General features: G+C 40.1%; 2 protein-coding genes across 2 annotated transcripts in view; both read left to right on the top strand.

The window, feature by feature from the left end:
* Positions 1–3,208, top strand: part of LOC138983728 (propionyl-CoA carboxylase beta chain, mitochondrial-like) — a 79,816-nt gene extending 76,608 nt beyond the window's left edge. Inside the window, exon 17 of the mRNA XM_070357039.1 lies at positions 117–3,208. Within this exon, the coding sequence (XP_070213140.1) occupies positions 117–238 (122 nt within the window). The 3' untranslated portion in view covers positions 239–3,208. The remainder of the gene's footprint in view (positions 1–116) is intronic.
* A 5,866-nt stretch (positions 3,209–9,074) lies between these two features.
* The window catches only part of LOC138983737 (uncharacterized), a 99,077-nt gene continuing 92,183 nt past the window's right edge, over positions 9,075–15,968 (top strand). Inside the window, exons 1-3 of the mRNA XM_070357044.1 lie at positions 9,075–9,605; positions 10,283–10,721; positions 12,915–12,991. Of these exons, the coding sequence (XP_070213145.1) occupies positions 9,398–9,605; positions 10,283–10,721; positions 12,915–12,991 (724 nt within the window). The 5' untranslated portion in view covers positions 9,075–9,397. The remainder of the gene's footprint in view (positions 9,606–10,282; positions 10,722–12,914; positions 12,992–15,968) is intronic.

The following is a 15,968-nucleotide window of genomic DNA, read 5'->3' on the forward strand; positions in this document are numbered from 1 at the left end:
GTCCATGTGTGTGTAGTTTGTGCTTGTGGTCTAATAAGAGGGGTTCCACTGTATCCAAGAAATGTTACAACCGTGGAAATAATTGTGAAATTGAATCCTATCCCTTCTGCTTGCAGGATTTGTGGATGACATCATCGAACCCCGCACGACCCGGATGCGCATCAATCAAGACTTGGTTATGCTCGCCTGCAAGAAGCAGTCTAACCCTTGGAAGAAGCATGCAAACATTCCTTTATGAGTTATTTTGAAACATTGTGATATATGTAGAAATACAAGGGAAGGTCTTTACCCTGTGAGAGATGTGGCTGATATTATTAATTAATGAGGGATGATTGCAGTTATAAAAAGAGAAAGAGAGAGAGAAAAAAACTTGCAGATTTTGTTATTGTTATGCAGTTTAAAGGCTCTGACACTTGAGAAAAGATTGCATTGTGAAAAAGACCAACATTAATTTTATTCTCCAAATCAGCTACTGCAAATTAAATGTATGGAGACTTTTAACATTATATTTTACTCTCTTATCATCATTTGCTAGTTAAAATCCAAAGAGTTTAATCTTTGCTCTGCAAATGTCTCAAATACACAGTTCTTCAAATCACATTTATCTAAGTAGCATATTTGGGAAAACTAGTTAAGTTGAATTATTGTGAAGCTGTGTAAGTTGAATTATTGTGAAGCTGTGTTTAAAGGCACAGTAAGCCTCCCGTAAACCATCACAGAGCTCCCCGAGCGTCTACATACTCATACAGTACAAGCATACTTCCATTTGAACGCTCACCGAACGGGAACATCCTGGCTGCTTTCTGTCGAACGTGAGAAATTTTCAAAGAATCTATTTTCGTGGACTTGCTCCGCTACAACAATGGCGCCTCGTTTTGGTGCTGGACGGCTGTTATGAATATTCAATACCGGAAATCACGCCCGGACAGTGCGCCTCCCGTAAACCATCACAGATACTGTCAGGCTTTTACACACAGTACAAACACCCTTCCATTTGAACGCTCACCAAACGGGAACATCCCAGGTGCCCTACGTAAAGAGCGAGCAAGTTTTAAAGAATTAATTTTGCAGATTGTCTCGAACACTTTTTGGACCCATCCTGAACTCAGGTCAAACATGAGTTACTTCCCTTCGGGTCTCATTCTATCGATGTAAACTGGCGATAGCCGTGGATCGATGATTATCAAAATGTTTTTGGACCGTGGTGCGTTTTTGCGCTAGACCTAACTTTTAAAATCTAAATAATAAATTGACAGCTTGTTACACAAACATTCTTTAATCATAAAAGAATTCTTTTTTCATCAAGACAAGATCAGTACAATTCAAAGTTGTGAACGTTTGAAAAAAGAAAAGCCCGGAAGCAGGGTCACGCAAGGGTCGTAGCAGACGACGGTTTATGCATATCGCTGTTCCTCTCAACAGTCAAAAGCCATCGCTAGAGTTCTTGTGAACCACAGCCGTTTGTTTCGTGCATAAAAACGTGCTATTGTAAATAAGCTCACATCGAGTCGCATTCAAATGACTAACTGACGACTACATTGTGAAAAAGGGAAACTGGATCACACAGGTTCACGATGGCTCAGGGGTAAGATAAACCACGCAAAAATAAATTCTTTGAAAATTGCTCGCTCTTTACGGAGGGCACCTAGAATGTTCTCAATTGGTGAGTGTTTAAATGAAAGGGTGTTTGTACTGTGTGTAAAAGCCTGACCGTATCTGTGATGGTTTACAGGAGGCTTTCTGTGCCTTTAATTGAAAGCTATAACTCCTTTTATTCATGAGCAGTTTTGATGTGTTTGTTTAGTATGTTTGTTTGAGTTAGCTTGAAGAATAACATTTGTGATCAAAGTTTGTGTTGTTTTTTTGTCAGTGGAAGGTACTTCATGTTTCATGTGGTAATTTGCATAAAAGCTTATATTGATCCAACGAGTGTGTAACATCAGTATACTAGATTTCACATATATATCTTGGTATGTAAATTCTTGAGTTAAAAGGCGAAGATTGGGAGGAATTTTTCTGCGAGTCTGAAGATTTGATTAATGACCTCCAGATGCGCAACTGACACTCACACCCTCTATCCAACAAGTCTCTGGAACTGTTTAGATAAGCAGTAGTATGTTGGTATCTCTGATTACTGGACCGAGAAAAAAGGGGAAGTCATTGTTTCGTTCACTTTCGTGTCTTCGTGTGAAATTGGAGACGACCTGTAAATTAGCCTGTGGGCATAGGGAAGCTGGGTGTTGATAACTAATGATAACAGACTTGGAGGAACGAGTCGCTGTAGCACATAGCAGACATTCTTTCAAAACTGCGGCTTTAAACTGTCTGAGAATTATCATGTGTGATGTATATGGTAGAAATTAATTTCCTTTTCTTTTGCTGCTTTTTATAACTATCATATCTGTAAGGAGTGTATGCATGTAAGAATGCTGCCCACATCATGACAAATACCAATGGTTGTTATGCTATATTGCGGAAAAAGCTTCTTGTTTGTTTGTTTTGTTTGTTTGTTTGTTTGTTTGCTTAACGCCCAGCCGACCACGAAGGGCCATATCAGGGCGGTGCTGCTTTGACATTTAACGTGCGCCACACACAAGACAGAAGTCGCAGCACAGGCTTCATGTCTCACCCAGTCACATTATTCTGACACCGGACCAACCAGTCCTAGCACTAACCCCATAATGCCAGACGCCAGGCGGAGCAGCCACTAGATTGCCAATTTTAAAGTCTTAGGTATGACCCGGCCGGGGTTCGAACCCACGACCTCCCGATCACAGGGCGGACGCCTTACCACTAGGCCAACCGTGCCGGTTTTCTTGTTCTTGTTCTGTTCTTCTTGTAGTGGGGCTGAGTGCCGTACTTTGTGATTGGGGTGACTCTGAAGGGTACAGAGTAACAATTATGTTATAAATTAGAGTCAATGCATGGTTAAACCATCTTTTGTTTCCATTGAATACTCATGTTGAAATTAAATTTGTACAAGTAAAAAAGAAAGTAAAATACTCTGCATTATCTGTTAATTGTAGCTGAGTTGACAAAAGTTCTTAATGAAGGTACATGCAACTGCAAGAGAAGCTTAGCTCATTGTTGGAAAGTGTTTACTGGTAACTTATCATTTTACTACTTTTGAACTTGAAAGAGGCATTGAAAGGCGGTTGATGTTGGTGTGTTTGTTAAAGTTTGAAATTAAAATTAGGTGAAAAAAATAGTGTCAGTCAATTTGACAAAAATATCAGTAATAGAAAGAGAATCTAGTGTTTCTCAGGCAAAGTACCCACACACATGCATGCATGCATAGACACGTTCTCATACACACAAACACACACACACACACACAGGAACACCTGCACACAAATGCAATATACACTCATGCATGTACACATGCATACACACACACACATATATACACACACATGTGATGTGAATAAGGAAACACGCTCATACAAGCCAAGGGCAATTCTGATGTGAGTGTGTGCGTGCGTTTGTGTTTGTGTGCATGTGTGTGTGTGCCATACTCCGTCCAAGCCATTTGTCCAGATTGGTTCAATGTTATACTAACACTAACAGAATGCTTCTGTTTTAAATAAGTTAACTTTAAAAATAAAGGAACAATTGAGGAAACTATTGAAAGTTTATTCATCTCTGCTGTGCGCATTTATAACCCCCCCCTCCCCCCCCCTCTCCCAACTGCCTTACACAATCATTCTGATCTTGTGAGGGTGTATCATCTTCATACTGTTTTAATATGATGTAGTACATCTACAGTACTAGAAAGCTGTTTGGGGCATTACAAAATGATCATTCCCTGCTGTCGTTATTAGCTCTCTCATTATATCTATGCCTCAAAAAGAATAAAAGTAAACTGAAATTACAATTTTTGAGTCACTTGAGAAAAAGTGACTCTATGTAACCGGTCAGTGTTAGTCTGTCCGGCCGGCCGGCCGTCCGGCCGGCCGTCCGTAGACACCACCTTAACGTTGGACTTTTCTCGGAAACTATCAAAGCGATCGGGCTCATATTTTGTTTAGTCGTGACCTCCAATGACCTCTACACTTTAACGATGGTTTCGTTGACCTTTGACCTTTTTCAAGGTCACAGGTCAGCGTCAAAGGAAAAATTAGACATTTTATATCTTTGACAAAGTTCATCGGATGTGATTGAAACTTTGTAGGATTATTCTTTACATCAAAGTATTTACATCTGTAGCCTTTTACAAACGTTATCAGAAAAACAAGGGAGATAACTAGCCTTTTCTGTTCGGCAACACACAACTTAACGTTGGGCTTTTCTCGGAAACTATAAAAGTGACCGGGCTCAAATTTTATGTGAACGTGACTCATTGTGTTGTGAATAGCAATTTCTTCCTGTCCATCTGATGCCTCATATAATATTCAGAACTGCGAAAGTGACTCGATCGAGCGTTTGCTCTTCTTGTTGTTGTTAAAAAGAATTGTTGGGAACATTCTTTAGTCTATTCAAAAACGGGGTTGTTTCAACATGTTATGACCGTAAAGAAGACGAAATTTCTAAATCAAATGTTACCAAAGGGAAGTAAGCGCTCTAAATGCATACGACATGTGTAATGGAGCAAGCGAGAGTTATACAAAACCAATCTCCTGGCACCTGAGAGAACAACAAGCATTGAAATGAGGGTGCGTCTCAGAATCTCGTCCTCTGTTTGTGACATTATCACCAAAAGTAAAATCTTCCCAGAAAACTTTGATAATACTATTTACACACTTCTCAGGGTGTACCTTTTCAGTTTAAACAAGAAAAAATATTACATTATTGCCTTTAGTTTGCCATATATTGAGCATTATTTGGACCATGTGTGCAAAATCACCCGTGTAACATGGAAACAATAAATGACAAAAAAACTGCATTTATAAGGCTGAAAACGACTTTTATTCAGTTATTATTGTTGAATCACAAGCCATTATAGAGTTCAATATGAAATGACTACATGCAAACAACAAAATAATGTTTTTTTCAAAGTTCCATGCATTCGTCAAAATTTCAATACAAAAATGAAAATTAATTAATGATATCCTGATCAGAACATGTTGATACATGGCATTCATTCAGTCTTATTGACATTTAACCTTCACAATAGCATATATACAAAGATTTATTGCTCTAAGACAAAATGTTAGAAAGTTATCCCAAAAGAATGCAAAATGGTCACCGATGTAACATGGAAACATCCCTTTTGTAACAAAGAAACGGTTATGCTTTTTCCCACAAACTTTACTAAATGAAGCTGATTTTGCAACCAGATTCTTCTTAGGTAAAATGCCAAACACTAAAACAGGAACAGAAAGAAAAAAAGCTGGACAAAATCAAGCAAACTTTGCCCCAAAAAAGAGAAACATTAATGAAAAGTTCATCACCGACGTAACTCGGAAACGAACAACCAGACATGTATTATAAGGTTTGACATGAAGAATGCAAATGTTCAAAAGTGGTTCATTCAATTGTTAAGACAATAAACCAAAGGCATTGGTTACATATAGAACAGTTGCCACTTGCAGTTAATTAATTTATTTCAAAAGAAATAATGCCCCCTGGCATTGAAGGTGGGGTCACGAATCATGGTTGCATCAGATGTAGGGACTAAGGAAATATCATCGATCCCTGGAAAGCAATAGTAGTTCCCCTCCGGTTTCCTTTGAAGGAACTGTACCACCAGTTCATCAGGTCGAATCTCTTGCACCTGAAACGTGCAAGTACCTGCGATTTCAACCAAAGATTGATGCAATATGTGTACTAGTTTCACTAACATGAATTTGTTTAATGTCTATCAAGATTTTGATGCATCCACATTCACTGGCTAAAAACAAAATAAAGTAATTATTTTGTTCAGACTTACCATTCCATTGAACATACAACTTTTACAATTAAAGAAAACATTGACACTTACCGTTCCTTTAAATCGATTTCGGAAATTTAATTTTGATCATAATTTTTATTTTTTTTAATTTTCAGAGCTTGTTTTTAATCCAAATATAACATATTTATATGTTTTTGGAATCAGGAAATGATGAAGAATAAGATGAACGTAAATTTGGATCGTTTTATATATAAAAAAAATTTATTACAATTTTCAGATTTGTAATGGCCAAAGTCATTAATTAATTTTTAAGCCACCAAGCTGAAATGCAATACCGAAGTCCGGCCTTCGTCGAAGATTGCTTTACAAAAATTTCAATCAATTTAATTGAAAAATGAGGGTGTGACAGTGCCGCCTCAACTTTTACAAAAAGCCGGATATGACGTCATCAAAAGTATTTGTCGAAAAAAAGAAAAAAAACGTCCGGGGATATCATACCCAGGAACTCTCATGTCAAATTTCATAAAGATCGGTCAAGTAGTTTAGTCTGAATCGCTCTACACACACACACGCACAGACAGACACACACACACACACACACATACACCACGACCCTCGTTTCGATTCCCCCTCTATGTTAAAACATTTAGTCAAGTTTTGACTAGGTGAAATCGAAAGAAAAACTATTATTAACAAATGTTTAGCCTAATTTTTCACTTCATAGAATATCATAGCAGCAAAAACTCACCTTTTCTCAAGAACCTTGGGTGTTGATCACTGTCGTAACAAAATCACAGACTTCGGAAACATTCTCGAAATCTTTCTTCGCTGCTGGAAGCTGAACTATTTCTCTCTGGAACTGCGCATGCGTAGTCACCCGCACCTCTAAGTCACTACGCGCAAAATAGTTCTAATCTTTCTTCAAAACTCTGAACATTATTTGCAAAACCGTTCACCATCGTAACTGAATTTTGAAGAAGCATGTCATATTGCGCAACTTTCAACTTAGTTTGCAGATGCAATTTTGAGAAAATAATACTTAAATAACATTTAGCTTTGCGATTTTCTATGCCCTTTCATGTCAAGATCGTGTTGAAGATGAATATGCAAATTCTAAAGTTCAAATTTAGGACTTGTTGCTGTTGCACGCGTGTGGAAACCTATGTTACGACAGTGATGGCAAACTTTCAAGCGATTAATTTCGTTTAAAAAAAACAATTCTGTGGACAAAATAACATTTCAACTGTCAAGTACACTTAAACCAAACACACATAACAAGAATAGCAGTCCTTGGACATTCTAAACGATTCTTGTAGTGAGGTGCAAAACTAGTTGATGGTTCATGTCACAGATCAGACCTCCATTTTTCACGCATCCAATCATTTCTTTCGCAAAACAACCTTCATAATAATCATGCAAAATACTCAGTTTTGTTTGTACTATTTCTTTATTCATTTTACTTCTCAAAAATACCAATATCATGATTTAAAATTCAGTATGTTTCAATTGTGGGCTAATTTGATTATGGCACACACAAAAGGTTCAGTTTCTGAGACGCACCCATGAACCTTTCATCCTCTGTTAAAATTGGAAATTTCGAAGGTAGTGACTATATCTACGGGTCCGTGCCTCTAGTCCCCCATGCTATATCCACGTCAGTGACGTCATTTCCGCGGAATCTCGGAATTGTTCGGAATCACTCGGCAGTCGAAGCCTCGCATTGGCACTCGGGACTCTTGGCGCCATATTGTTGAGATGGAGGAGGAGGAAGAATCAATTTGTGTTGGCGAAACATTCAACTCTTTTGACAACCTACAAACTAAACTGAAAGCCTTTGAGGAGCGCACCCATGTGCAACTTTCGAAACGTTCTTCGAGATCGCTAGCAGCCCAGAGAAAGCGCGCGCCGAACAGAACGTTCAACGATGCCTTGCAGTTTGAATTGTGTGGTTGTGAATGTGTTTGGAAGCACTGTTCTCTCTCTTTCTCTCACACCCACACACTCACCTTTACATCAACATGAGAAATTCATTCAAAATTCTGTCAACAGATTGTTGGTACACATAAAGCTATGTAGTTTGATCATACAAATGTTCAGGAATTTTGAAAGATTCCCAATTGAAATGAAAACGATTTATTTTTTATTTTTTGGAGGGCTTAAAAGGAGGGTTCCACTGCAGCATAAAAAATGTCTAATATTGCTTGCTGATTACACGTTAATTTTTAAAATATTTTCCAAAACATCCTCAAGTGACATGTACGAACATGTACACCAAAGGAAGTAATACTTAGATATGTGACAAATAATAAGACTACATCATGAGTGGATAGTGGAAAAATCAATTTAATTTGAATGAAGGCGAATTTGAAATTTAATGTTTACATTTGTAACATATATGTATCTCAACATAAACGGGTATATATACTGCTAACTAAAAAAATTGCTCATACCCTGGAACTTAAAATGGCAGATACACCAACATATGCAGGAAGATTCTGAAATTGTAGTCTTGTGGAGGATGAAATAAATTTTCCTGATAACTGTACAGCAAACTTGATCTTCAAACATCTTTCATTACAAAAATTGACGAACCTGGATATAAGATTGGCCTATTTCATTATGTGATGAACACAGCGAACTTTTGACAAGCAGATACAAATACACAAAAACTAACACATGAGGGAATTTGTGTTGCAATTTGTTTTCATAAAATAACAGACCCTGTGTTGGGTCTTGTAACAATAAAGAGAAGTAACTGAATTCACAAACTCATTGCTGAACGACCGCTTGATCTTCTTAGATTTTAAGAGAGAGAAAAAAGGTGAATTCAAAATCAGTCATGGGAGTACTGTGGACAGTTGTGACTTACGGAGTTCAGCCCCTCAGCACCAATCTAGCGAATAGGGAAGACCAATACATCATTCTTCATCTTCCGGTTGGTAGCTTTAGTCCACACGTTGACAACATTCACTTAAACATTTGAACAATCGACACATGCTTCACACTGCATCAAAAATCACCGCAAACTAGGAAAGTGCAAATCCCGAATAAACATGCAAGTTCAGGTGAGGTTCGTATTAAGGGGGGGGGGGGGGGGGGGGGGGCCTGCAATGTTGCAATGTCACCACAGAGAACGCTGTATACTGCTCATAAAGTCTAAATATGGAATTATGACATTGATATTTTACAGCTGACGTCCTAGTCATGTCTGTTAAGTGCCGAAAGCAGGAAAATATTGGGCAAGAGTAGCGTCCCTTGTCAGTGACGTGGATTTAGCATGGGGGACTCGAGGCACGGACCCGTGGATGTAGCCAGCTTTTGAGAGGCGCCATCACACTTTTCTCAAGGTCAAATTACAGACAGGCAAGAAGTAGTGCAGCTATCTTTGTTTAAAAGAACTGAGAATGACATTTCCAAACACAATGTCAATACTAACACTGAATCGCAAAACCTTATGGAAGCGTTTCAATAATGGTACTGAACTGATACAAGACAGTGATGTGTTCGGTAGTTCTCAGTAGGCATGCCATCGAATTCATACACAGTTGCTAGGGGTTCGGTGTCAAAATGGCGGCGAGCCTGGCAGAGCTGAAGGATTTGATCAAACTCGCTCTTGGGACGCCAGAGACGGTGAACTTCAAAGCTCTGAATAGACTTTTGGTTTCCATCATTCAACGTTTGGGCGTTTTGTATAAGAAGACAGACTCATTTGAGTCTATCGAGGGAGGGAAGAAAACAGTCACGCAATCTGCGAGGAAGAAAACACGCCATGAAGGTTAGATTGAATCCAGTTGCCAGATGAAATGTCGATCATCTCAGCTATTAAAAACTACATGTAAAATTGGAGTCAATAAATTGCACCATCATCAAAGAAACTACAATGGGATTCCTTATGTACAGTCAGTGTTTGCCATCATCACAGAAATCTCGGTCCCAAGGGCGTTCGGACGATCGTAGGTCTAAATCTAAATCTAGATCTATATATACCGTATACGATACATGAGCCTGTGTCAAAAGTTCGTCCCCTAATAACGCTATAAACTGAAGGCTAAATATATCAGAGGTATTTAATCTAAACTTGTGTATAATATTTGCATGGGTATTGAAAGCAGGTCTTTTAGAGTAGTGAAAAACATATAACGAAGAAGTGTTCTTGTAATTACCTGTTATGTCACCCAAAGCTAATTATCTAGTTGTGTATTTTGTTCCCGCATCTGCCCAAGAGCAGCATGCAACTCCTCAACATTGTTGTGAATTTAACATCTGGCATCGAAGTAAAACTGATCTGTGTGTGTGTGTGTGTGTGTGTGTGTGTGTGTGTGTGTGTGTGTGTGTGTGTGTGTGTGTGAGTGAGTGTGTGTGTGTGTGTGTGTGTGTGTGTGTGTGTGTGTGTGTGTGTGTGTGTGTGTGCGTGTTCTGTTTTCAATTTTGCTTTTTTTTTTTTTTTCAAAGACAGAGATAAATTGCGAACAGAAGAGAAGAATCGAAGACCTTCCAAAGGGAAAGATGCTGAGAAAAAAGATTTAAATGAAAAAACTACAAGAGGGCCCGAGGAAAAAACGGAAAGTCAGATAAGCTCCACAGAGATAATTCCGGGCACCGACATTGAGAAGGAGGCAGGGCTTGAAGAAGACAAGAAGGGGGATGATACAGTTTCCTGTGAACTCAAAACCGGGTCGAGCGGTGAAGCAATTTCAAACGGAGAGGAAAAGGACGAGGGAAAGGAGAGAAAGGGGTCGAAAGCCTCCTCTGAGGAAAACTCAGAGGAAGCAGAGGATCGGGTTGGCAAACGGCGCAGGGCCTCACAGCAGTCAAAACAAACGGCGGCTCCGTCATCTAAGACTGAAGACCGTGACTACAACGGCAAGGGAGGGACAAAGAAGAGGACTAAGTGAGTATGATACGCAGGGCTGGGCATTAAGTTCGTGCCTGCCTTGGATCCTACGGGTAACTTGTCGCATGTGCTGTTGCAACAATTAGCACGGTTTGTCGCAGTGTCGCAAAATCCACTGTCGAATATTATCGCAAATATGACCAGCCATTTTTGCAACAACGAAAATAAAAATTAAAAATAAGACGAATGCTCAGCTCTGATATGGGTGCTTACGATTTTTTCTGAGGCCGGAATTTGATGAGCGTTCGGAATTGCCGGAACAAACTAAAAGTCTGAAGCAGAGAAGAATAACGATCATACAATCATCCATGGAATTGGTGGCTCCACAAATGTCTGGAAAGATATGACTTTTTACAGTCCACGTGCACCCATGTTGTGAGGCGCAGATCATGACACTATCAGGATAAGATCTGATTTCTTGATTCCAACGAGTCATTTCAGTTCTTGTGGCCCAATACACATGGTACGGGGCTACAAACGCAGCCCGAATCTGATGAAAGTCAGCTGAATCCATGTTCAAGCCATTTCTGATAATCATCGGTCCACGGCTATCGCCAGTTTCTCCTGACAGCATGCTGAATTATTGTGCGAATCTATCAAAACAAGAATACAGAGTTATCTCCCATATGTTTTTCGCGAGCAGTGATCTAAATTTGACTGAGATCAGTGTTCGCGAGACGAAAATGATTGCAGATTGGCCGACTTCGACAGTGATCTCCGTTCTGTTCTTCACAGTTAATTATGATAAAGACATCGTTCTAAGGTCAAAACAAGTCGAAATTTTGAGACTGCTGTCGGAAGGAGACCGTGACTGATATATGGTTGCATCACTCTCAACTGGTTACAGAAAAAATCGTCTGCTCCGGCGCGCGCCAAAGCCAAAGTTGAATATCACGTGACACTTGCACACACAGGAGCTTGTATCAAATCGCCGGTCGATCATTATTTACAGTCTACTACTACTATATACTACTAATAGTAGTAGTAGACTGTAAATAATGATCGACCGGCGATTTGATACAAGCTTCTGTGTTTGCACAGTGAATACATCCGCGAAAGATAGCTCACTTGAAACTGTCTTACATATCAATTCCTTTGTAATTTAAAAATTACACAACACCATGAAAAAGCATTATCGACGATCGCGAATCTGCTTATATCCATAACACATTACGAAAAGATCTAAATATGTAAAAAATCGATTTCTTACCCACAGAAAGAAAGGGCCAAGGCATCCTGTCAGGGATAGAATGAGACCCGAAGGGAAGTAACTCATTTTTGACCTGAGTTCAGGATCATCTTGGCCTTGACACGGAACGATCCAAGGGGGGCAATCTCAGTCATCTGAAAGAGGGAAATCCAAACGCAATCCGCCTTGTTCGATTTTATGGGCTTGGACGATAGAGAAAAATAAGAAAAGCAAAAGCTGGAGTCCAGTCTGGACGAAACTGCTATCAAGAACGCAGAATTGATTTTTTCTGAGTTTTTCAGTTTTTAGCCGTAAGCGCCATGTTTATCGGAGCAGGAAACTCTTCCAGAGTGAGGCCCCTTTGTATGTTTCACTGCGCGGCCGCATTGTGAACGGCAGTTATGAGAAATGAGAAATGAGAAATGGCGCTTTCGGCTAAAAAAAAAACTCAGAAAAAATCAATTCTGCGTTCTTGATAGCCGTCATTCGTGAAAAACGATGATTTTAATCCGACAGGTATCGGAAACAATCTGATGTCTCGATCTGTGTAAAATGTCATATTTTGGTCAAACACGCAAATAACATTTATGTATCGATCGAATTCCTTTCAGGTACTATGAATTTGTTGTTGTTTTGACGATTGAACGAGCACACACACACTGACATGCAATCAAACACATTTGCTTCATATTTGGGTGTTTCAGGTTGACCGAAACTTCCAAGGAACTACAAAACACACGTCATGTACTGACTTTGTTGTTGTTTTGACATTGAACAGCACACACACATGCAATCAAACACATGACGTACGGGTGTTTTGTAGTCAACCTGAAACGCCAAATTATAAAGTTTTGTCGGCCTCTGACGTCACATGACTCAAAGAAGGGAAATCCAATCTCCAATCGATACATACACATATACACACACAGAAACGAGCTTTATAAGATAGATTCACTACTGACCGTTCATTTGCAATTAATTTTCCTCATCAATGTGTGCAGAAGGAAGAGCAAGGACAATAGTTCCCAAAAAGATGTTGTCGATGTCATTGTGGATGACTATGGCAGCGATTATGAAGGTAGCTTTTACTTTTGGTCTTGTGAGATAGTGTTGTGTGTGTGTGTCCATCCTTCCACTTGGAGACGCACCAAAAATCAAGTCTGGTAGCTGCTTGTGCAAAACTGGATTTTGTTGTTGTTGGCTGAATTTATTTTGTGGATTGACATAGGGGAACTTAGGGCTCATAATGTGGACCGGCTCCTAATATGGACCACCTCCTGTTCTGACAAACTAATAGCGCTAGAGCGCTCAAAACAATTTCATTGGCTGTATTCACCCTCTCTGGATAACTTTCACATGTCAAAACAGTTGCAGAAACACAAACCTGAAAACTGTTAGGCTTTTTCTCTTTTTTTCACTTTTGGCAGGGTTCACTCTAAATTTGCCGCCTAAAACGGACTCGTTTCTGTCCACAGCCAAAGTTTTTATCACACAAAAATTGCTACATATGACAGCTAAGACCGTATTTGTTACATTTTAGCAGTGTTGACCCCGAGTTTCTACTGCAAACAAAAAATAATAGCAAAATCTCAAAGTATGTGTGAGTCCCCTAATATGGACCACCTTCAACAAATCGAAGAAAATAAAAGCTAAATGCTATTTTCATTAATTAATTCAGAAGCTTGCTGGAAATAACCTATAACTAGCCTTCGAGATTTAAAAAATATATCACAAATAGTCTTCTTTTTGTGGAAGTTGATAATTTCACTTATTTTGATGAGTTTCTTTAGTTTCCTGGTGTGCTTCAAGTAATGCTCTCATCAACCCGAAATAGATAAATCTAAAGCATATTTTGATTAGTCTGACTTGCACACTAAGTTGTATCATGTTATTCTGAAGTATAGGGGGCTTTTTACAGTGATTCAAGAAGGCCGCTTTAGTGGTCCATATTAGGCGCCCAGGCTCCTAATATGGACCATTTGTGTTTTTTTCTGTATTTACTTTTTGCTGAATATATATCAAAGCTATTTCACTCTAATTAGGCCTAGCTGTTAACCTAAGAGAGAAGGACTACCAAACACAAAATGAAACTTCTTCGCAAGAAAACAAGCTAGTTATCAGCATGAAACAAAAAGTGGTCCATATTAGGAGCCCTTCCCCTAGGTGTTAGCAATGAAATTAATTCATACAAAAAATTTCCATTCTGCACACAAAGCAGCAAGGCTGAAGCTTTTAAGGTATGTGATAAGAGAAAGGATGTCCCAAGTAAAAGCCTAAGAGAAAGACTTTATATAGTCCTGTGAAGTTACCCTCATGGAAATTCGGGTTACTTTCTATAGATCTACGGAAAGCGAGCTGTCACACAGAACGGTTCTACCCAATTTCTTTTCTTCTCCTGCATGCATGTATTCATGTTTCCAAGCCCTTAAACTTTCGCTTTGAACTTGGGTTCTTGGTCGCGTGCATGCGTGCACACGGGGTTGTTCGAACACCGAGAAGAGTCTGCAAAAAGTTGACCCTGGGAAATAAATCCCTCGCCGAACGTGGGGATCGAACCCAAGCCGATAGCGACAACTGGTTTTGAAGCCAGCGCCGCTACCGACTGAGCAATCTCCCCGCCCCATATGTTGGGGGCAAGGGTTTCCATGGAGGGAGGGGCGTACGAAGAAACACATAGAGAGACATGAACGTTGTGGTAAACATTGAAAATACCGCTATCTTTAACTGTGTGTTTTTTTAAACGATTTTCGGGAATAACTCCGTCGGGTTTGTATGGGTTGTGAAAGAGTGAATACCCTTGCTTTTCCAATGACAAATAACTCCACACGTGCTCCTGTCCACGTGTTTCCGACACACCCCTCACTAGAGATTGGCCCTTCAATTGTTAGTCCAAGTAAAAAGCAAGGGCATTCACTCTTTCACAACCCATACAAACCCGACACAGTTATTTTCGGAATTCGTCTATTTTTATAGCAGCAAAAGTTTCTGGTCTCTTACTGACGTAATGCAGATAGTACTGATAGAAAACGGAAGTAGCATTTCTATGGAAAGCCAAATCGGTCAACGACGCGCGCAATTACGGCCGGAACTATTCGAGCTATTCTCGTCGTTGATAGGTCAGAAAGTACGCGCGGGCTTTCATTGCCCGGGAGGAACTACGGGCGTACTTTCTCTCTACTCACTAACAACATGGGATGGGAATTTACCAGACACTCGTATGTCAGTAATTGCCTTGAAATCAAGGGCGATCACTCAAATTCTTCAAAACGCGGGATTAAAAATGGCAACGGATGTTGCGCTATTAATGCAAGACGTGAATCGGTGAATTACTTCAGTAGGTTGAATAAAAGTAGATTTCCGCAATGCATAATCTTGCTTCTCACGCCAGTTAAAAATGCACCTGCACGGTTGGCTTAGTGGTAAGGCGTCCGCCCCGTGATCGGGAGGTCGTGGGTTCGAACCCCGGCCGGGTCATACCTAAGACTTTAAAATTGGCAATCTAGTGGCTGCTCCGCCTGGCGTCTGGCATTATGGGGTTAGTGCTAGGACTGGTTGGTCCGGTGTCAGAATAATGTGACTGGGTGAGACGTGAAGCCTGTGCTGCGACTTCTGTCTTGTGTGTGGCGCACGTTATATGTCAAAGCAGCACCGCCCTGATATGGCCCTTCGTGGTCGGCTGGGCGTTAACCAAACAAACAAACAAAAGTTAAAAATGCGTCTTCTTCTCGCGTTACAAAATCTGAGAGTCCGTGCGGAACGAGTGCCGAAAGTCCGTGCGGAGTTTGAGATAAATGTCCGTGCGGACTTACGCGGAGATTCTGGCCAATCAACGACGAGAATAGCTCGACAGTCCGCGCGGAATTCCGGCCGTTCGCACGTCGGGGGCCGATTTGGCTTTCCATACATTTTAACCAGAGCGAGTAGTCATTGCTGTCTCTATCACTTTGTGGAGCAAGGAATCCCTTCACCCCCCTCCATGGCCTCCGGAAAAAAGAGAAAGCACAATTGAAATCAACCAGCAGCATTGCAGTGTGGGGTTTTAATTAATTGTGTGT

Source organism: Littorina saxatilis, linkage group LG13 (genome assembly GCF_037325665.1).
Source record: "Littorina saxatilis isolate snail1 linkage group LG13, US_GU_Lsax_2.0, whole genome shotgun sequence".
NCBI classification, from domain to species: Eukaryota; Metazoa; Mollusca; class Gastropoda; order Littorinimorpha; family Littorinidae; genus Littorina; species Littorina saxatilis.